The 22,035-nt window shown below is 41.7% G+C and overlaps 1 protein-coding gene across 11 annotated transcripts in view; it reads right to left on the reverse strand.

Annotated features, from left to right (window-relative positions):
* The window catches only part of LOC129134947 (rap1 GTPase-activating protein 1-like), a 44,778-nt gene that overhangs the window by 8,971 nt on the left and 13,772 nt on the right, over positions 1–22,035 (reverse strand). For 5 of the 11 annotated variants that reach the window (XM_077174175.1, XM_054654739.2, XM_077174172.1 and 2 more), the window contains exons 4-19: positions 21,522–21,569; positions 20,365–20,403; positions 20,049–20,240; positions 14,885–14,988; positions 13,344–13,422; positions 13,001–13,054; positions 12,827–12,910; positions 12,348–12,448; positions 11,581–11,710; positions 11,170–11,325; positions 8,272–8,343; positions 8,004–8,090; positions 7,207–7,341; positions 5,696–5,842; positions 4,378–4,481; positions 1,998–2,114 (exon numbers count right to left, since the gene is read on the reverse strand). In XM_077174175.1, the coding sequence (XP_077030290.1) occupies positions 1,998–2,114; positions 4,378–4,481; positions 5,696–5,842; positions 7,207–7,341; positions 8,004–8,090; positions 8,272–8,343; positions 11,170–11,325; positions 11,581–11,710; positions 12,348–12,448; positions 12,827–12,910; positions 13,001–13,054; positions 13,344–13,422; positions 14,885–14,988; positions 20,049–20,240; positions 20,365–20,403; positions 21,522–21,569 (1,649 nt within the window). Of the gene's footprint in view, positions 1–1,623; positions 1,671–1,997; positions 2,115–4,377; positions 4,482–5,695; positions 5,843–7,206; positions 7,342–8,003; positions 8,091–8,271; positions 8,344–11,169; positions 11,326–11,580; positions 11,711–12,347; positions 12,449–12,826; positions 12,911–13,000; positions 13,055–13,343; positions 13,423–14,884; positions 14,989–20,048; positions 20,241–20,364; positions 20,404–21,521; positions 21,570–22,035 lie in introns of all 11 variants that reach the window. The other 6 variants (XM_077174173.1, XM_077174178.1, XM_077174176.1 and 3 more) reach the window with 5 other exon arrangements.

The raw sequence follows: 22,035 nt of genomic DNA on the forward strand, positions 1-22,035 counted from the left end.
GATCCTGGTTTCACAGCTGATGAACACCAGGTAGGCTATTTCAGCAGAATGCCAATAAACTGTCTCCAAGACAGACTTTACACTCCCAGCCTTCTCCTGCAATATTGTGCTAATACTGTCTTGCTGAAAATGGTGTGCTTTACATGGTGGAACGACATGTTCTTAATTCCCTGTCCCCGATGTCATGCAAAAAGTATGGCTGCACATGGGCTAGTCCCTAACTCTGAGATTACAGCTCTAACTCTGACTAATCACTGATTGTGCAAAACTCCATGCTGCATCCCACCTTGTAAATGAACTGTCCAGGAATGGGCTAAACCACCACAGATATGAAAATACTTCTTTTTTTCTGGTGATCCTAAGTGGTTTTGAGTCCATGACTGGAAAAAGAATCCTGGGAACAGAACTAGACAAACTGACAAATCATACAGGTCATGCCTAATGTGCATAAACAATATTCATGCAAGTATTGTTAGTAAAATCCCATGCTATGTTTGCTCTCTGAAAGCATGTGGACACCAACTTGAAACAGCCATTGCAGCTGGCTCACCTCCTCAGCTGATGGAGAATGGGGGTTGGGAAGTGGGGGAAGCAGAATTCTTGGTGATTATGCAAGGTAATCTGCTATCTAATCAGAGCAAGAGTCTCTCACACATGCCTGTCAGGAACTTCTAGTTCACGAACAAGGCCCCAGGCAGGATGAGGAAGGGAAGGTGGAATGATTTGGTAATGCTGGAAGATGGGGGGTGCTGACAAATCAGCATGTCCTGCATTCCCTCTAGTCCTTAGCTGCCAGAGCTAGCACCTTAAATGGTCTGTATCTCCTAGATGTGCTCCCATCCTCCTCCGCACCAAAATTCTGGGCACTCATCCAACCCAAAAACTAGAACACACACAAAAACTAGAACACTGCACCTTGGCTGTGACAAAATTCTGAGCAGTCCTACAGCACACAACTGGGTAGCTGAACTACTGCAGATAGTCACCAGCTTGTAATTCTTAGGGGGCATTGGGTGTAGTTGGAAGGACAGCCCTTCCTTGTCAAATTTGGCACCTGAAGCGACTATAACCATAGATGCCTGGTCCTAGGGCACTTCCTGAAATTTTTTAAGCATCTCCTCAGTCCTGAGAAAGGGAAATACCCTAATACAAAGTACTTGCTACCTTTCTTGCCACAGGTCTCATCCAAGCTCTTGAAAAAAATTAGGCGTAGTAAAATGTTCCAGAAAGTCAGCTGCAGCCTTTGATTTAAAGACAGGCTGTTCTGGGGTCTTGGAAATGTAAATGGATGGTTTCCCTGAAGTGTTCTAGGTAGGATCACATCCCAGTATAATACAGCTTAGCAGCAGCAAAGCTCCACTACCAGGAAATTGCATTTTTCCAGTTTTTGACAACCAGAAACTGGAGAATTAACTTGCAGACTACTGCATGAAGTGTTTTGCACATACCACTGGGTGTGGTATGGCGTGCTTTAGCAATGAAACATAGGTGCAACACATGGGACCGTGCTGGAATCCTGCTGTAACACTTTGGGGAGACTGGAGACAGGTTAGTTCACGCTGGTTGGGAGCAGCGGCATGAATCCTGCTTAAAGGGGCAGAACTTGAGTACAACCCAACATACCCTTGTCCAAGCTTCTCCATGAAGCTCCAAAATCACTCCAGAGCAAACTATAGAGGAAACATACACATGAGTAAACATGGGTAATTGGACAGCTAGGATTTTGTGTATCCTGTTGGATGCAAGCTTACATTACAGTAAAGATATAACCAAAATCACGTGGTCCAATCTTTCATCACGGTCTGTTTAAGAAAGCCAAGTTCCTGACAGGCTCTGAATCACTGTGCCACAGCCAGACATCCAACTTTTGAGATGCTACAATGCCTGATGTGGACAATTTCAGTAAAGCCTTCAACAGAGCAAGACATGCACCACACTTAAGCCAATACCAGAGACAGTGAGCATCTTTCAAATACTAAAACTTATTTTCAACTCACTTGCTCTTCCTGCTGGGGAACTCTGGAGAGCTGGGACTAGATGATCCATCAGACTTCAGGTCAAAGAAAGTTCCTGGACTATCCAACACCCTTTGTATTCTCTCTGTGGTGTCTCTGCTGGGAGAAAAGAGAAACCAGCTATACCCCAGGGCCAGAGTTAACTACCATCTACTCTAACACTCCTTTACAAGACACAGTAGAAAGCTGTATCTCCTGTATACATGTTAAAGGGAAGCAAACACAGTTGTGCTGAAAAGGGTAGACTCCTTTGACGTCACATGTGACATCTGGAAATGGCCAACTTTAAGCTCCTTTTGAATTGATATAAAGGCCTGAATTAATTTCAGTAGTCACCTTTATTTTTTTAACTTTTTCCTCTATCCTCCCCATTCCACTGGTCTTAAGAAGCTACAGGATTTAATAGAGAGCGTAAAGATGATGGTTACAAAAGTGTTATTGCTACTAGGACTTGTCAAGATACCACTGAAGAAAGTTGTCTGTGTGAGTAACTGAAATGAGAGGTACATTTAATTAAAGAAAGGAAAACGAAGGGATTTTGGGGGATTTCTTAGGGCTTCAGTGATGGAGTTTGTCACAAAGTTCTTCCTCTGCTGTCTTGGTCAGTTGACCCTACCTGTGCCCCACACATCACAGTTTCTGATACCCTCACTTATGCTAATACAATTGTTTGTGAGACTGGAAATTACCCGGACAAAAAGTAACTCTAAAATTAAAACAACCCCTGAAACTCCTACAACAAACTAACAAGGGGGATGGACTGGGTCAGCTCTGTCAGCAAAGCCTGCATATTGTTAAATTACAGCTTCAGGGTGAAGTCACAGGTGACACTTTGAGCTCACTGTTCCCAGAAAGAGAGCATGCTCCAGCCTCCTTCATTCTTGCTGAGTGCACTTTCCACCAGTCCTGGTACACATCAGACTCCTCCACGAGCCAGTTCATGGCAGAACCTGGCAGACAATTAATCCAGTGAAAGAAAGTTGATACTTTTTCTATTTGATTACTGGGCTGAATCAGTTCCATGAAAGGCCCACTGGGGATCTGAGCAATCATCACAAGGAATAGTCAGGATTGGGTAGATGAAAGGGACAGAGGGGAAGTATCACATCTGCTTTCAATAACAATGAACTGTTAGAGCAGTTGCTAGTGAAACTGCACCTTCAAGAATGACCCAAAAAGTCTTTCAGAAAATACAAACTAAGGCTCCCTGTTCCTCACATCTAAGTAAGCAAAAGGAAAGCTAAATAAGCCAATTAGTTCATCAGATCCCTCCAAGCAAAGAGCAGGGGAAAAAAAAAAGAAAATAAATCCAGGGGTTTTCCCTGTACTAGGAAAGTTTTACAGATCCTTCAAGGGGATGGAAACAGATGTTGTAGACAGAGTAATGGACTGAAGGACACAGCTGCCTAAGGTACAAAAGTATTTAAAGTAGTAAGAAGCTATGGCTACTGTGATAGCTTAGACTACTACAGAGCAGTTGTCTCTGAAGATTTTTCTCAAAAGTTCTATTTTTATTTGGATTAGGTCATAGGCACCTCATTAAGAAGGGAAAATGCAGTAATTTCCTCCTAAAATAACTAGTTTCCAATTTAGAGATGACTTTTCCCCTTTTGCACCCAGTCTTTAAGCTGTTTCCTGGAATTCTTGCAACTGGGAAAACTGCATATTAGATCCAGAGCATTCAGGTGACTTTTGAGACTCCATATAATCTTAAAAAGATGTCTCAGCTAGAGCTGAGAGAAATGTATAATTTAACTAAATAATCTCTCGTGACCAGTAGACAACTTTTGAATGGTTATAATTCTGTCAAATATGCCAAATCACTCCTTGAAACCATATATTATTCATAAATTATAATTATTTCTCAGATGATCTAACTCAAACACTAGTCATTTGTTCTTAAAGCTTTTTTTTCATAAATCCTGTAAGTTACCAGTTTTGCCTATTTGAATATTTTAACATCAAAACAAATAAATAACCAAGCATCCCCTTCCCAAATACTAGCCTTTCATCTGACTTGCTTCTAAAAGTGGTCAGTGAAGAGCAGGAAACTCATGAGTCCTGGATAGTACCGCACAATATTTAAGAGTGATCTTATAATGTTCCTCCACGCATTTCCTCCATTCTTACTTAAATACTGAATCTCTCCAATTCCAAACACCCTCTTTTAATTTTGTCTGTTTCTGTTATTTGTCCATGTCTCCATCAGTCAATAATCAGACTCTTTTCTTCCCATTCCAACAATTTACATTTTAGTTCTCATTCCTGATGGTTCCCCCTCTTCCTGTATGTGCCTATGTTCCTTTTCTCATCTCCTCTTGGTTTTTTTACCCTCTTTGTCTCATCTCCCCACAGCTCATACCTCTTCTCCTCCTGTATGTTTTCAATGCCAATGGCACTACTCCGTCGCCCGTGGAAGCGGCTGGCTCGAGTACGTGATGGGCTCCTACCAGGCAAGGCAAAAGACTAGAAAAAAGGAAAACATGACAGAAAAGAGAGGAACAAGACAGGAAAAGCTGTGGAGAGCTGAAAGCATAGGAGAAGAGTTTGCAACATGGGTCCAGATCCTCTCCTTTACTGCAATACAAGACTCAGCTCCACCTGTGCAAGGAGTACTTTCTGTCAGCGAGCAAGAGCAGCCAGGGCTCACAAAGGTGGTGTGAGAAAGGGACAGAGTTATAAAGAAACAAAGGCAGAACACAGCCAGTATACAGAGAAACAGGCTTGGGAAGGGAGGTATCCCCATACGGTGAGAGGAGAGGCAGAACCAGAAAGACAAAGAAACCAGAAGTTAAAGGAGAAAAGGAGGCAGCAAACCCAAGTCATTAGTATGCTATGACTTTGTTGTATTGACATAAAGAATGCATACAACCAAGTAAACTGTCACCAAGAAATCTTCACACTGAAGGACACCTTCTTGGCTTACTCAGAGATGGGTGGGTTTTTGTAGTTTGCCTGTATTGACATCACTAATGCAGAGACCACAACCAGCTGGATGCATTTTGGCCAAGGTAACCATATTTTCAGTATCAGAAACTGATGGATCCTTTTCTAGAAAGGTTTGTGATAGATTTTTAATTCATTGGTCACATATATTTAGTATCCCTATCAAGTAAGAAAGGCTTTGATAGTGACTAGAAATATTCATTCTTCTTCTCATCCCAAACTTTATTAATTCTGTTGTTTGTTCCCAACATACAAATTCTATTTACAGCAAAACAGCACCTTGAATATCTTGTGCGCCTGTTTATATTACAGAAAATAGTCTGATTGGTGAAATCAAAGAAAATTAAACCGTTCTAGGGTCCTTATGTTCTCAGGTCTTGCCATATGACAATACAGTATCATTCCAGCCAAACCACAGTGCATGCATTTTTTAACACATGGCACCATACAGGATCTAATCCAGGATATCAGAGATGGATGTCTGATGCAGAATCATGTTTGGCTTTCTTCTCCCAGTCTGCATCAATCTCAGCTCTAGTTTACTCATGAACTGGGGCTAAAGATGGGCACAGACAAAACAGACTGCAACACATGCTGTCACCACTTGTGAAATGGGATGATACAGCAAAAAGATTCACAGTGGGACAAGAGGACAAACTAATAGGGAAAGGAAATGTATGGGTGGTTACAAAGGTATGCCGGGTTCTCTCTTACAGCCCACCCGAATACCTTACCGCAGCAATGGCCTTAGGGCCCTCGGCGACACTCTGGCTGAGGGCAAGGCCAGCTGTAGCTGGGCGGCTGGGCAGGGTGGCTGGCTGCTGCTTTCTCATGGATATCCCCATGGTATCCAGGCTCTGGCTGCGGCCTCTGATCACCCGCTGAACAGGAGGGAGGCAGGGAAACAGACAAACACAGATATACACATATAGACATGCACACGGTAGGGTAGTGTGAGAAGCACCACAGATTGAGTGGGAAGTTGTGACAGACTGACACCAGAACCACACAGATCCTAGCTCCTAGAAGGCAGCACCTTAGACTGATCCTAGCTGATTCATGGAGTTCTGGGAAGAACTCTTCATCAAGTATATTCTCTAGTTTCACTTCTCCTATTGCAATGAATAGAGGTTTCCTACCAGTATCCCTGCACACTGGATTAAACAGCATCACCCGGAGCAGTCCTATCCAGTACAGGCTTTAAAACACAAAGTCAAACTCCTGTTCAAGGCTGTAAGGTTCAGTCTCATATGAACTTCAGTTCTGGTTTCAATGGGAAAGCAGCCATATCAAAATCTGCAGCATTTAAAAAAGCCATTTTCTGACTTAACTCAGCCTTTTCCAGCCATTTACAAATGTCATCTGTGTACATGATGTGCAAATCCCAGCATGTGCCAGAAGTCATAAAAGGACATTTTGGGAAAAATTAGTGTAAGACATGGATGGGTTAAAATTAATGGTTAGCAGCAAAGGCAGTTTGTATGTAAAAAAATAATCCTCACCAAAGCATCCATATAATCCGGACCAAAGCTACGCACACAGCTACCAAACCTATTTGTGAACAGGTTAGTTTTACAGACTTTAATAACTCTAATTTACCCACCATATAAAGCCATAAAGTCATCTGAAGAAATGCTATTTGTAACACATCTCTCTTTCCAGAGAGATAACTTATTATATAAAAGAGGTGGCAAGGCACTTCCCACATTAAGTGGGAAAGGGCAAGTAGATAAAATAGGAAAGCAATAAAGATTCTCTCTGTATGACCAGTTCAAAACTCAGTTTTCCCATTCATACAAAACCTTTGCTTTCTCACATCAATTATCTTTATCACTTCTAAAAGAAAGTTCTGTCACCTGGTTTATTTTAAAAAAATCAACAATAAAAACCCCCTAACAGGCCATCTACATTGAAAAAGGTAAATTAACTCTGGCTTTTAGAGGGTAAGGAAAGCAACACAGTTTTTCTAGACAGTACACTCAGAGGTAAGTTAGAAACTTTTGCAGTGACTCCTGCAATTCTTTCAGTTATAATGAAAATGAATTGAAAGAGATCTGCTGTAGGAATGGAAAGCCCCTTGCTCCTAGTTATTACAATTCCTCTTTCAAACACTGACTCCTTCTTCTGTAAGTCATGGAATAAAATCACATCTGACACTTGACACCAGCACAAAGCATTAAGAGTTTGGCTTCTAAGGGCCAGTGTGGAATTCTAGACCACACTGTAGGTTTGTAGAAAGGCTCACCTTAAAGTTCTCGAGGAAGCCCCCACTGCCATTCTCTATCTTGTCATCCTCCCCTACAGGCAATCCCATCATGCTGCGGCTGCGAAGCTGCAGCTCCTCAAAAAGGCTCTCCAAAAGGGCACTCCGTGTTCTTTCCTGCATCAACATTGGGAATCAGAACAGCTTTTATTGAGAGCTGAGAGATTTTTTTTCCTGTTTTTTCAATGTCTCCCATCCTTCTTAAAAAAAACCCCAAGAAGCAAACAAAAAACCCCAAAACACCAACAATGACAACAACAAAACCCCATGAAAATCACTTTAAAGAGTATCAAGTGGTTTTAACTGCATAGTTACAGAATATATTGCACTAGCACCCAGACCCTTCAAGCTCTGTCTAAAGCAAATCATAAAGGACACTTCTTTACAGCTGATGAAATAGAGACATGTTTTTTTCTAGATCAGGCAACAGCAGAGTCTGGAACAGAATTTTGGTACCTTAAACCAAAAAGCAGTGATATCAGCATGCATCCTGTCGCATAATACTGAATTTCAGCTAATACAGAATTTCCTCCCGCAAAATATGTGCATCATATTCCCATCCTTACTTGAGGATTAGATCTTTATATTAAAGTGTGCCCGTTCACATTCTATCACACCTGCTAAGAAATATGAAGGAAATATCCCATAGCTGAGTATAACATCACACTTCATCTTCCTTTCTTAAGCAACACAAAACCAGAAGTCAGAAATTTTACTTTATTTTCTTTTTCTGATAATAAGTATTATTTTTAATTGAAGCAGGTAGGTAAAAGACCCACCTCTAATTTAGCAAATTTCTCAGCTCGATAGCAGCTGTACTCGGCGTTGATGAGCTTGACCAGAAGGAATTCACGAAACTCTGCACTCTACAAGACAAGATGAAGACTAGACTAAACTGGAGATGAAAACACTAGTAAAAATATCAGATTATAAAAGCTCTGCTTACTACTCTTTGGACCTCCGAAGTGCTCTAGCCAGACTGACAATACCAACTCAGAACACAAGTGTGTGTTCCCTGCCAACTAACACTGGACCACAGAAACAAACCTTTTTAAATATGGCTGGATTTGGCAGCGGTGGTCCAAAGAAGGGGACATCATCTCGGGCTGTGACTGAAACCTGAAATAATATAAGGGGGAAAAAATGAGTATCAGAATACAAGTGAGACCATCAAACTACTATGATAGATCTGATTCCTCCTAAGTAATTTACTTATAAAAAAGGAATGTAATATAGTGTCCTGTGCATCCTTCTGTTCCTGAACTCAGTGGAAGAATGTGCTCATTTATCTCTCAGAAACTCAGCCAGCTAGATGTGCACAAAGTAAAGAGCAGTAAAAAAAGCTGAACTGCTATTTAAAAAATATTTTAAATAATAACTAGTATAACCAGTATATTTAGGAACAAAAAAATGCTCCGATTCAGCCCACAAGATTAACCTCCACTAAAGAACCTTTGTCAGTTGTTGCAGTGCGATGCCATTCCCTGTTTCACCTATCCCAACCCCCCAGGTGTGCCAACCTCTCCTTTCCCCTCCCCCTTTGCCCTCCTGCTGAGATCTGTCCATCAATCTTAACATTCCAGCAGGGTCATGGTGTGGTTGGCAGAAGTCCAAAAGATGCCCCTCAGGTCCGGGCTCATTGGCCTGTCCAAGTGTCTTTATCCCTTGAGCCTTCCCCTCCTCACACCTGGTTGGCCCTCACCTGTCCCCTCCCTCCCCCTGTCCCCAGGCTTAAAAGGAGATGGGACCATGCGGTCTGGATTCTGTTGGGAGCTGTTACAAGATTCAGAGGTCTGTCATCCTGGAATAAAACTCTGGATTAAAACTCTTCGATAGAATCCTGTTTCTCTTCACCGTCGCCTGAACCTTTTCCACCAAAGGTAAACTGAGTTCCTACTTTGCCTGGATTTGTTCCAAGTGCCCAGCTGCAGCACCCAGCCGGCCAAAGGTATCTCTGGGGTGAAAAACGCCACAGCTGCCGCCTTTGGTCCCGCAGCAAGGGCCAGACGAGGCCAGGGACGTCCCCCCCAGAAATATTGGGATTAATATTCCATAGTCAGTGTGGTTGTACTGACCTATTTTTTTTTACAGAGAATCCTTGGTGGAGATACACTGCACCCTGAGGGGAGTATCTCAGTGCCACTGCCTCTGGGAGTCACAGGTGGTAAACATGCAAATGCATTTTCCCAGTAAGAGATAGATTTCATTTGTTTTATTTTTAGCATGCTCCCACCTGACATACCAATGTCTAAAGAAGTAACTGTAATGCAGTCCAGTTTTTACATGGTCACTTGTTTCTTCACAGCACCTACCCATAATTATATGTAGCTATCTTACCAAATACATACAGTACTTCACAATATTTCACAGGGTTTTTTTTGTCATGTTTGAGATGAAACAAGAGCATTATTTGTCCTTTCATACAAGAGGGAACAATGCCATAACAACCACAACTGAGTCAAAACAACAAATAAATGTCACAGAGCCACTCAGAGGTGTGAGTTTATTGAGAGGAAGAAGGAAATGGGCTCTGGATTTAATTAAGACTTCTCACATTTTAGGCCACCTCCCCTAATTATAAAGCCTCCATCTCTCTCCTAATAGATATCTACCAGTTAAAATCCTGCTTTGCACTTTTAGTTTTCTGATTGCAAAAATTGATTCTGTGAAATAAATTCCATTAATACTCCAATTTAACAGGATGCACTAAAGCTTAAGTAAATGGAACAAGGGATGGCAAAGAAATCTTTCAAATGGCAGTCTTTTGTGTACTACAATGTTCTCAAGGCAGCATCAGTTAAAGCCCCTTTAGAAAAGCCTTTACAGAAAACTCTGCATTGGCTCTAGGGTGATTATTGGGAAGATTTCTTCTTTATGGAATGAAGCAGCCCTATTACACTAACAACAACAAATAAAAAAAAAGTACTGCAGACAGGCAAAGATGAAAACAATGGCAGGAAGACACACAACAAATAGCAAGTTTTCCCAGCTCTTTCCTTGTCATTAAAAAGTCCAATGAATTTTTGTGCCCTACAAAACAGAGAGCAAGAGGAGGACTGGAACCCCAGCTGGTTTGTAATGAAAGCCTTGCTGCCCAAAGCACAGGGAACAAGGGAAGGTGGCAGCTCCACCACCAACACCCTCTTGGTGGAATAGGAGATGGGGATACTGTCCTAATTTTGATATTCTTGGTGTTCTATGGCCCTCCAAGGCATATGGATTTATCATCACCATATCAAGATCCCCACATAATACAACACATGGCACTTGGATTAAAATGTTTCTACAATTGAAAATCCATCACAAATCCAAGGGTTTTTTTATATTTTCTGCTCTCTCAGCATAACTGAAAGTTGAACATAAAGTTATACAGCTATCCATACAGAGTCACGTCAGAGAGAGAAACAAGCTGTGTCCAAAGGCTGCAGATAATTAATCTGGGCTCTAGCAGGGCTTCTTTCAGCTGGAAGGCCCTAACAGGTAACACACCCCTGCCAGATGGGCATCAGCTCTGGAATCCCCAAAAGCAGGTGTAGCTGGCTTGGATTCCATAGTCAGGTTAACCAGCTGTATCTGACCTGCAGCCTCAGGCAGTGCAAGTTGCAAGAACTGTGCTGTGCTGCACAGGCAATACAAACATGAATTTTACCTGACTTATGCAATGTAAGCGAGACAACCCCCAAAGTCTGATCAACTGTGGCTCATGCTCTGCGATGTAAACAAAATTTTTTACCTGAATTCTCTCTGCTTCAATTCCAAAGCTTTAAGCTTCAGAAATTAATCAGCTACTTAGAAAAGCATACAACTTAACTCAGCTTTCAGGTATAGACACTCAAGAAATCAGGATGACATCTGGCTGAATCTGCAACTCTCCCAAAGGCCGAAGAACCAGTTCCCACACCAAGGACCAAAATCAGTACAGGCTAATCTATTGATCCTGGTTACCTTGTAGAGAGTGTCCCCAGTGGTGCTATGAGTGAGCTGAACTACCACATAAGCATGAAGGAAATTAGAAGCAATCATATCAGGGACAAAAGGTGTGCTTTCATCCTGGAAAATGATGGCTACAATATCATTCCCAATGTGACGCTTCCGCTGAAGCTGGAGAGGAAAGAAATAATGAAGAGAGAAGGCAGGTGAAAAAGAGTAGAACAGTATGATGGGACCTCAAACACCAGTCTGCCTAATATCTCAAAACCATCTGTTCACTAAACCCCTCATCACTACTTTTGCCATTACTCCAGCCATAATTCCCAACACTATACAGTCAGTCATTCTCCCCTCTATGCAGTCCTTCCTCAAATAGCCCTCCTCTCCCAGCCATGCTGTTGTAATCCTTACTCCTCCTTCTGATACCTGCTGGGAATCTCCCTCTGTGAAGGGCAGCTTTGTGGACACGTGAAACATGATCTCCTTCCCCCGGAAATTTGTATAGACTGACTCGGTGCCTGTTTGACCTCTGGTAACATCCAAGCCTCCCCGGAACCTGAGCAAATCCACACCACGCCACAGGTCAGGCAGTGCAGGAATGAGAGAGCAGAGAGAAGACAGACAGTATTAGTAACAGTACTACATCAGGACTATCAAAGGTGATTTTTAGGAAATCAATGCTAGTGAGGCACCAAGTCTTCCCCAAACCAATGCGATGACTGAAGCTGCACCATGTTTGTGCTGGTGAACATACCAGGTTGTTAAAAGCCATGAAGTTAAACCAGGGATCCTCAAAGTAGCTACCTTCTTTGGCATTCCTCTGAGAAACACACTCTGTATGTTAGAACTACAGAAGGGATGGGATGCCTCACAGAAAGAGCCTGAAACAATACTGCCCCATACCACTATGAAACAAACTTGTATTTGCACTGCCAAGTAAAATTATTCTTTGCTGATGCTGTGGGTCAGACTGAGATAGCAGGAGACCTTTAAATAAAAATACCAGCAGAAACCTAAGCTCCAACTAGTTCCCAGACATGGTGGCTGACAAAAGCATCTGGGGCTTCTTCGCCTGCACTGGGATTCAGAAGACACAGCACTTCTCTGGAAGCTGAGCTGTAACAGAGTCACAGACCCTGAACACATGATGTTCCCTAACTTAATCCGGCTTTCCAGCTTCCCTGTGTACGCACCCACGGAAATCCTGCAGCTGAATCTTGTCACCAAGGAAATCCAGGAATTCCAGGAAACCCTGACTCTCTACTGTGTTACTGAAGACTTCTTCTTCAGTTGTCTACAGAAGGAAAGCAGAAGTAGTAAGAAGCACAAGGAGTACGAAGAACAGGCAGTCATTTCTATAGACAGTTCAATCAACAAACATCTCCGCTTGAATACATTTCTGATCTGAGTCCCCCATAGTGCTGGGGTCCTGTGCCTCAGCCCCAAGCTGCCAGGAGGGTTAGAGTTAGGATTCAGAGATTCACAAAGCCTGTACTGCCAGAGACATTGCAGGTGGAACAGGCATGCCAAGGGAACCACAGCACTGCACAAACACTGCTGCCTCCATGCCATTGCTTCTGGACAGTGTAGACCTTGCTATTACATCCTTTAAGCTAGGAAAACTGACTCTTTTCATTTTACCCCAAGTACCATGGGATCCGATGGGTCTTACCTGTCCAGGTTTTTGGTAGATGACCCCAAATTTGAAGTTATTGCTTATGACGTGTTCATCAAATGCAACAATAAGCTGCGAAGCCTGAGGTAATGAAAACAGAAATTGTCACCTGGATGTCATTAGCCAGACCTTGATGGAAAAGTGATATACAGGCATATCAGAACACTGTACCTTGGGATAGAGGACAGGAAAGAAACGTTCAACATTCACATCCTCACACAGTAGCTGTTGAGTGAGAGAGACAGGGAAACAGAAGTGTGATTATCATGTGCCCTGGCTTGTTGCAGGCATGACAGTGTAGGCACTGTATATAATTATCTGACAGGAGCCTCTTCAGGCAAAAATTTTGAGGTAAAATTAGAAGAGAAAAAAAAGAAGGCAAAATAGAAGGGTAAAAGGGAACTATATAACAGTTCTACAGGTGAATAGTAGAAAAAGAGAGAAATGGAAGGACAGAGGTGAAAATTACTTGAAGAATGAGGCCTTAAGAAAAATAGGCAAGCATGAATCTCACCTTTGCCATCTGAACAGCATTGGGAAACTCATTCAGACAGGAAATGGGAATAAGATCATGTTTGGTGCCAGTACGAGTCCTGACATAGAACAAAAAAGGCATTAGAGACTGATGGCTGAAGGGAGACACAAGGAACACTGGATCTTTAAAGAAAGAGTAGCCAGTCCTTCACAGTATTGTTAAAGCAGTTAATTCCAGAGGCTTAATGTTAACTGTGGTGCATAGAATCACTGGAAAAGCGAGGTATTTTCACTTCTTACTACCCATCACTTGTTGTGGTGACCAGAGGAAGACAAAATAGGATTCCTTGGTGTCTTTCCTCCTTTGCACTCCAGTCTGCCTTGAAGAAGTATTCTGCTTCCCCCCCCCGACAGGTTCTCTTTCATAGAAATCTAAATGTCAAAATTCAATTAATGGGCACAGAATAATAAGGGATTCCCATGATCAGCCCTTTCAGAGGGCTTGGAAGATTGTTAAAAAAGTCTGTTAGAAACAGCCTAGGAAAGCATATCTATGAAAAGTAAAGGAGGTAGAAACTGGTGTAGCATTGTTCCAGAAAGCTGACAGAGGAAAACTATATTCCTCTTTGTATGTGTATTTAAGAAGAAATATCTTTCTAAGGAAGAAGAAATATTGTGCTGTCAAAAGCCTCTTAAAAGCATTATAAACAAGCTATTGAGCAAAAAGTACTGCATAGAATAAAATATCTTAATAGAGGAATAACTCCCCTTTTGTTCTTCCCTGGTCTCTTCCACATAGGAAGATAAACATTCCCAGGCACAGCTCACAAACAGGCTCTCTCTTTATTCCTAGATTATGCTGGCAGTCTGAAGCATTCTCTGCAGACACTGGAGAAAACCCTCCAGTGATTTTCTTGTAGCTGATTCCTATGCAATCATTTTTCCCCCTCAGTCCTGGACAAATCCTTGTTAGTGGCAACTGTACATCACCTGGCTCCAGTAGCATTGCCTACAGGGAGTGCATCCAGCCCATAGTGAGGTAAAAAGCTTCTCTGCAGTGGCCTCTCACCCATGCAAGATCCTTCTCTTCTTCTTGTAGCTCATCCAGCAGCTCTCTCTAGGTAATATCTCTCTTCATAACCCTAAGGGTTATGGCTTCATAGACTGCCCTGGGAATCTAGGGAATGTTCCAGATCGCCTTCAAGGGAGCCTTAATCTCAAGTACAAAGCCTGGGCTAGGCTGTCCTCCATTAAGGAATCCATATTCTCCTAGAGAGTACTCACATGTCTCTAAGCAGACAGAATAAACAGAAAAACTTTCTATTTGAGGGAAGAGCAGGTATTTTCCACACAGGTACTACAAATATGCACCTGTAAGCACCACATCATCTTCTTCAAGGAAACTGCTGAGAGCAACTCAAGAGCAGAAGGCAAGAAAAAAAGGCTCAAAGGTTTTTTTTCAGTTTCTTTTCTCTCCAGAAGAAAGACATGAAATTCACACCTGCATCTATGCAGAGGGAGTGCAAGGTAAGACAAGAGACACAGCACAGCAGCATACACTTCAATAACAGGCACCGTTACCTCAGCAACAGGCGGAGATTTTCCTGTTTCTCAATCTGTTCATACTTCACAGAAAGTACTAGGTAGCCCAAGGACATGTCACTGGAGTAAAAGTTCTGGTGCTCCTGCAAACAGGAAACCAAAATGCATTATCCCCAACACACTTCCTGGAGAAGCTTTCCAAGTTGTTTTTTTTTTTGCACACAAGCTGTCACTCAAGATTAGCTAATTTTTAATTCAATAGGAAATTTTTTTAATTTTTAATTCAATAGGAAATATTTTTAATTCAACAGGAGTAGCATGCTTCCAGATGTGTGTATGTTGTCTTCCAGCCCACTTGATCATCAGTGCACGAGTATATCAGTCAAAGTGCATCCAGTCAGTTCAGTTCCTCCTCACCTGTCCAACATCACAAGGGCTCCTGAGAAGGAATAGTGTTACAACATTCTGCAACAAGTTTTGAAGAAATTGAGTTTCTTGTAAACAAAATTGTATCTTTCATGGACTTTCCCTGCATCCATTCAGGTTCTGCTTGACTAAGCTGTGTCTTCCAGACATTCAACTGGATGCGGTTGTGGAAATTCTCTATCTAAAGAGCAATGGCAGGATTATGGTGAATGGCTGAAATCCAAGAGTGCTCACATGTCAGGAAGGATAAAGTCAGCAAGTAAAGAGGTTTTGCAGATGAAGACTGGTCTCAGCAGTGCCACTAACACTGCCTGAGCTTTAGTGGAGCATGCCTGGAACAGTCATGCAGTCAAACAATGAAAGATACTGCAAACGTTTTCACAGTCTCTATTTGTAAGTGTCTGTGGCCATACATTTCTCCTGGGTATACAGCCATGCTCCAGTGGCCTAGGTATAGCAATGTATATTTTGTATATTGCTATATCATACATATTGCTATATAATCTCTAACCTCAAGAGGTTAAAGCCTTTTGACACAGGATGTGAATAGAAACCTCCATCATAATGAAAATTACATTAAGGTGAAATTATGCAGAAATGCCTTGATCACTTCCATCATCCTAGTGGAAAAGCATCCTCATGCATGACACTGAAGTGGGACAGTGAGTTGTATTCAGCTGTACAGTCAAAACTTGCATGATTTGGAATATGTTCCATGAAAGGAATACTCCAGGCACAATAAATTAGTGAAGAACTCAGTGGGAGCAAAGTGTAATTTGATAAAAAATGGTTGCTAATCTGTCAGTTCCTTCCTCACTCTTTTGCCTAGAATATTTAGAATATATACATGCCTAGGAGTATGCCTAGGAGGTCTGCTCTGGCTCTGATGGATTAAAACCTCTCTCAAAATACTGGTAAGATTGTCTTTTGCCATCTAAAAGGAAAAGTCATAGTTTGTATGACTTTTTCGTATAAGTCATAGTTCTGACTCAGTGTCAGAAATAAAGATACATCTAGTGAAATGCTCTGATATCTGTGTGGACACAGCCAAATTGAAGTTATCAGACATAAACCAATCCTCTCTTTGAAACAAAAAACAGGAATAAGTAAGACTACAGTCACTACCCTAAAACAAAATGTGGCAATGTAGCTATCTAACTTTTTTAAGTATTAAAGATGTTATTGTCCTCACCTCCTCTTTGAGACAGAAAACACCCAACACCCAGAACTGCCCTGATACTGGGCAAAAGGTTCCATGGCTGATCAAACAAGGCAGTCTGAAAAAGGCGAGGTCTAAGAGCAGTCAAGAAGCAAACAGATTAATATGGCCTCTAGCTGCAGTGTTCAAATCACAGAAGTCCAGTGTGATCTGCCACACTGGTCAGTGACAGTACATGGGAAAAAAAAAGCTGAAATCAAAGGAAGAAACAAAGGACAGTTAATTTTTCCTGACCATGAGTTTCAGGATACTAATGGATTTTTGGGATGTGAACAAGAATCAGGTGCAGTAAGTCACTGTGACCAAGGGCAGAAAGACAGAGTAGTTGAGGAACAGACAGATTCAAGGACCAAATCAAGACCATGTTCCATGGTCAGTTGAAGTCTAGAATCAAAATCCTTACACCAAAGAAGTCAAATGCCAGGCTGGATGGCCAAGACAGCCTGTTAAGGAAAAAGATGGCATAATGCCAACAAAAATCAGACCTAGAAGGCAAAGCAAGGAAGAAGAGCTAAAGCCTGAGGCTAGCTGTGGCTAAAAGTAACACTGAGTTGCAAAGACCAGGAATTAAGATGCCTTTTGATGAGACTTCTAAGTCAAACCCCAGCAGGTCTGATAGAGGGGGATCTCAATTGCTTTGGAGATTGGGCCATCAGTTCTGCAGCTGACATAGCTAGGCAGAGCTGCACAAATGGGTGCAGTCCTCACAGGGGAATGGGTACTAGAATTAGTGGAGATCTTAAAACAAATGAATTTTTGCAAAAGCCACTCTGGCTATGTAGCTTGATCCTGAACCAGGATCTGAGGTTTAAACTGAGATCTGAGCAATCGTATATATGAATAAACCTATAATTTACTCCTTAGGATTTTCTTTCTCTGTAAAAACACATAGGCAACATACATCAGACTCATATTCCTTCAGTGGACAGCAGCCTTTATTGTTAGCTGTCCTCAAGTTAGAGATGAACCATCAAAAGGCTTGGCAGTGGATACTGAAGATAGCAAGTCAGGGATGACAAGATACCCTGGAGCTAAGATGACCTATGTATTAAGTACAAATTTGTTCAGCCACAGAAGCAGTTTCTGTAACATTTAATATAGTCTGAAAGGTAGTTCTGGATTTCAAATAGATCTCTCTAAAAACAATTAAGTATCTTCCATGGGCCAAGAGAAAAGACTAACAGAAAACACAAGGAATGCTGACAGTTTGCATAAGAAGTTATAAAGCTACTAAGACATCTGCCATCTGCAGCAACTTTAACCAGCACAAAGAAAGAACAGCATAAAGGAGAAATACATGATTACATATGAATGCATAGCAAGAAAGCTCCTCCCTCAGCACTGAGAGCTTCAAGTGCTTGAGAAACTGGACCCTAAGTTTATTTGACTGACAGCTACAATGCACACCTTTATTAAATCCTTCCTGGCTTCAGGCTATTTCTCTTTATTACAGCCTTGAAAAACAACACAGACATCAAATTATTCCCGCAGTATAAGACATGAGATTTTACAGCCTTTATCCTAAATGGTAAATAAATCTTACTGTGTAATTGTCATATAAAATACAGATCATGAGGCAAGGAAAAGGAACTGAGCTATGGCCTGAATGTTCTAGCACTTTTTTTGGTCATTGTTTTATAGGGTCTGCTGTAATATAGTCTGTAAAAAGTATCATGGAATTGTTCAAGTGTGAGCAATCTACATACACACATCCACAACACAGACATGCACATTAAGTTTGTAGTACCACACAATACTTTGATCTCCTGTCTTGCTTAAAGGATATTACCTAAACCACTGGCTATGCCTCTCCCATCATGTGATGCTTTCAGACTCTTCTTCAGCTAAGAACTGTTTGCTGTTATTCAAAGCATGAAAGAGACCTTTCCTGACATTGTTGAAATAACCTTCCCATGTTACCAACAAGAAAAAGATCCAACATAGCATCAAAACCACTGCTAACTGTGCACTGAAGAAATACTCTTCTAGTGGAAAAGCTCTGAGCTCTCTCTATAACTAAGTTTTTAAACCATGGAGGAAGTTTTCTAGCCATGGGTAGAGTTTTCAGTAGCACAAGACTCCTGTTCACCTTGATCTTTTCTGACACTGACTTGCTCAAAAACTTGCATGTCTAACTGAACATGGACACACATTCGTGTCAGTTAAGGCAAAGAATAAAACACTGGACATCAGAAAAGGAAGAATATAGGAGAGAGTTTTTCTGTAGTACAGAGGCACTAGCAGTCGGGCACTTTGCAAAGGCAAAGCTCCACAACAGAGGAAGTCCTGGATCTCACTTGGAAGGAACAATGACGATATGGCCTCACTTGAGCAGGAGTCTGGACAAGATAAGCCCCAGAGGCCCCTTCCAACCTCAACTGTTTTGTAGTATCAGGTCAGCAGTGAATCCTACAACTGGACTGAAAAAATCATATCCAAATTTGCCTCTTGTCCTGTCTGGCTCTGGAAGCCTTCAAGCACAACCCTATATTTACCATGACAGAAAAATAATTACAGTTGGCATGCTGAAAGCTTCCAGAAGGTTACAGGATAAATGTCCATTAACAGATTGCACAGCAGATCTGTAGTCTTGTGGGGAAGCCTCCAGGAAGGCTTTCTTTTTTTCCCTAATTATTTATAAATCATATTAATACATAATCTTCCACTGTTGTGGAACAAGATTCACTACAGAAGATCACTCTGACAAGAATAACTACTGCAGAACAGGTCCTCAGCACTGTGCAAAGCACCACCTATTCCTGGCTTTGAACTTATTCAGCAGTCGCTGAGGGAGATCACTGAATAAGATGCAGTGTGATCATACTTGTCAAGCTTTCTTATCTCCTGATGCCATGAACCAAATCTCAAAAAAACATCATGGGTTTTTCACACTTGTTCTTTATGGCTAATATCATCCTGAGATTCAGTCTGGTAATCAGCCAATTCCCTAAACAGGCCCACCCAGATGGACCTTAATGATTGGCCAGCAAACATTCACTTTATGAGGCCTTGCTCTGTTTCCCTTTGTGTCAAACTGAAAATTTTTAAGTCATGGAACATTCAGCACCAAACTCACTTATATCAACAACTATAAAACACATGGTGTGATTTCATCACATACATTCTGTAATGACCATGCACTGAGGGAAACAGACTGTTCTGCTTCCTACTGAGGAGCTTGCACTGTCAGTGCTGAAGTCCCCTCTAAGAATAATGCCATTTCCACTTCCAATACTATTACACTTTTGTCCACTTGTTATCTCAAGGTTGGTATCTGTATAGGAGCCTCAAAAGACCTTCTTAACTAAATAAAAGCATTTCCCATGCAAATCTTTCTATTAACGCACAGGATGATGCACTTTTCACATGGGGACACAACCAATTGGAAACACTACAGACCGTATCTTAGTATGTACCTCATTTACATCAGTTCAAGGCATCATAAGGAACTGAAATGCAGCAGCAGTGCAGACATTTTTAAATCCACCAGAAAAAGCCTGAGAAACATTTCAGCCTTGTGGCTGGGTGGGCAAAGAAGGCTCTGAAGGTCACCCTTACCTTTCCCAGAAAATGTTTGCGGTACAGCTTGGCAGTAGGGTCACTTTCGAGTTTCACTTTACCACTCCAGGAAAAGGGTACATCAGACAGAGTTGGACTCAAGCTGGAGAGGTTGTGGCTGGTCCCTTCAATCCAGTAGCCCCCAAACTGGGGTAGGATAATGAGAGGATATGGCCACCCTTTCTGTAATACCTGGATTTTTCAGAAGGACAGAAAGCATTAAAGCTGATGGGTCTGTAAGCTGGAAAGCTAATAAGCTGAAAAACCAGTGAAGTCCAAGGACAAACAGAGAGAGGAGAGAGCAGTACTAACTCACCTCATGGATGCTGGGATAAGGAATATACTCCTCTTCTGTCTGAAATCAGAACAGGCCATTAGCAAAAATATGTGACATCTTTAAAGGTGTTTTGCTCTCACGACTGTGCAAACTGTGCCCTCAGCTTCTACTCTGCCCTAGGTCATCCTTAGAGTTTTACTTCAGGACTTAAGGTTAGACTCCATTTCCAAGGTCTCAGCATTATAATAAAGAACTCTGTGAACAATAAACTTAGGAGTCAGATTCTACCCACCCTCCTCCTCCAAACTACAGGGAATACAGGCATGCAAAATGAGGAAGTAGCCAAACTATAGGCAAATTTGATGTGGTTAGGAGTGGCAGCCTCTCTCCTTTCCTTCCATACAGTGTTAGAGAGCTGCTGTCCTTCTGCTAACAGGGATGACAGTAGGAATGGTAGAAAAAGTGCTGTAATTTACAGTCAGATTGAGGCTGTGTCATCTCCATGGCTGCTTTGTGGCATGCATCTGAGCAATGCTGAGGTGTGACTCAGAGAACAGAAGCAGTAACTGAGCCAATTTATGCCAGCTGGATGCCCCCTCCATCGCCACAAAGAGCACTGACTATCTCTGTCAGAGTAAAGCTGTATCAATTCTCCATGTGGCTATTTTACAGGTCATCCCAAGATAAAAGTCACAGTCAGGTTTGATTTTAAGGTTAATAGGCCTGAGCTGAGACTGAAGAAGTGGAGTTTAATCCTCAGCTTGAGGATTTAAAGATAGGAATCTGTTCTTACTGCCTTAATATTGGCAAAACAGATCAACTTTCTAGTAGCATCTCTGAGTCATCAAGCAGATTACTGAAATAAATACTATGTAGTTTCATAAATATTATTACAGCTCTTAAATTGAATACATTTAAGAAATTACTTAGTCAAAACTAACACTTTTAATAACAATAAACTCTTATTGGAGCCACTTATATTAGAAAAAGGGAAAACTGAGTTCTATTTCAGCTACATAGTTTCATTTTCTTGTGGAGCAACTAGGAAAAAAAAAAGAAAAGAAAAAAGGCAAGCATGTGTTTTTGGGATGTTTGCAGACTCCCTGTTCATTCCAGTATGAAAGTACACTGCAAGCCAGGTCAGTAATTATCAGCCATTCTCAGCAATTTAGGAGGCAACAACAACTCAGCCTGACCTTGAGAGGAGCTGGAAGGGAACATCTTTGTTCATCCAGACGACTCCCCTGGAAACATAAAGTCACAGACAGTGAATCCTATATTTCAGCATGTCTGCTTCACTTACCCTCTGTGTCCTTTTCCATATCCTCAATATGCATATTTTATCCCTCTATAAAATCTGCTATTTTAGGCAACTTTGGAAGATTGGAATAAAAAGGAAAAGTGAAGCTAGAACTTGTCCAGCCCCCTAATCTGGCATTAAAACTGAAATGCTACCCCCAAGCTTACATCTCTTAAAAAGCAGACAACTGGCAAATATTAAAAACAACCTCCCAGACTGATTCTCTTACTTGATTCTCTAATCTGTTCTAGCTACCTTCCTTCCTATCCTAAGCAACAAAAAGAAAAAATGGAATGACTATGAGGTGGGTTGAAAGAACAGAGCAAAAGGCTACTGGCTGCCTAGTTTCCTCCTGAATCAGGAGCTGGCACCCAGACTTGAATCTCCTCCTTAAGGTTATTCCATCCTCT

The sequence above is a fragment of the Agelaius phoeniceus genome, chromosome 2, assembly GCF_051311805.1.
Source record: "Agelaius phoeniceus isolate bAgePho1 chromosome 2, bAgePho1.hap1, whole genome shotgun sequence".
Taxonomy (NCBI): Eukaryota; Metazoa; Chordata; class Aves; order Passeriformes; family Icteridae; genus Agelaius; species Agelaius phoeniceus.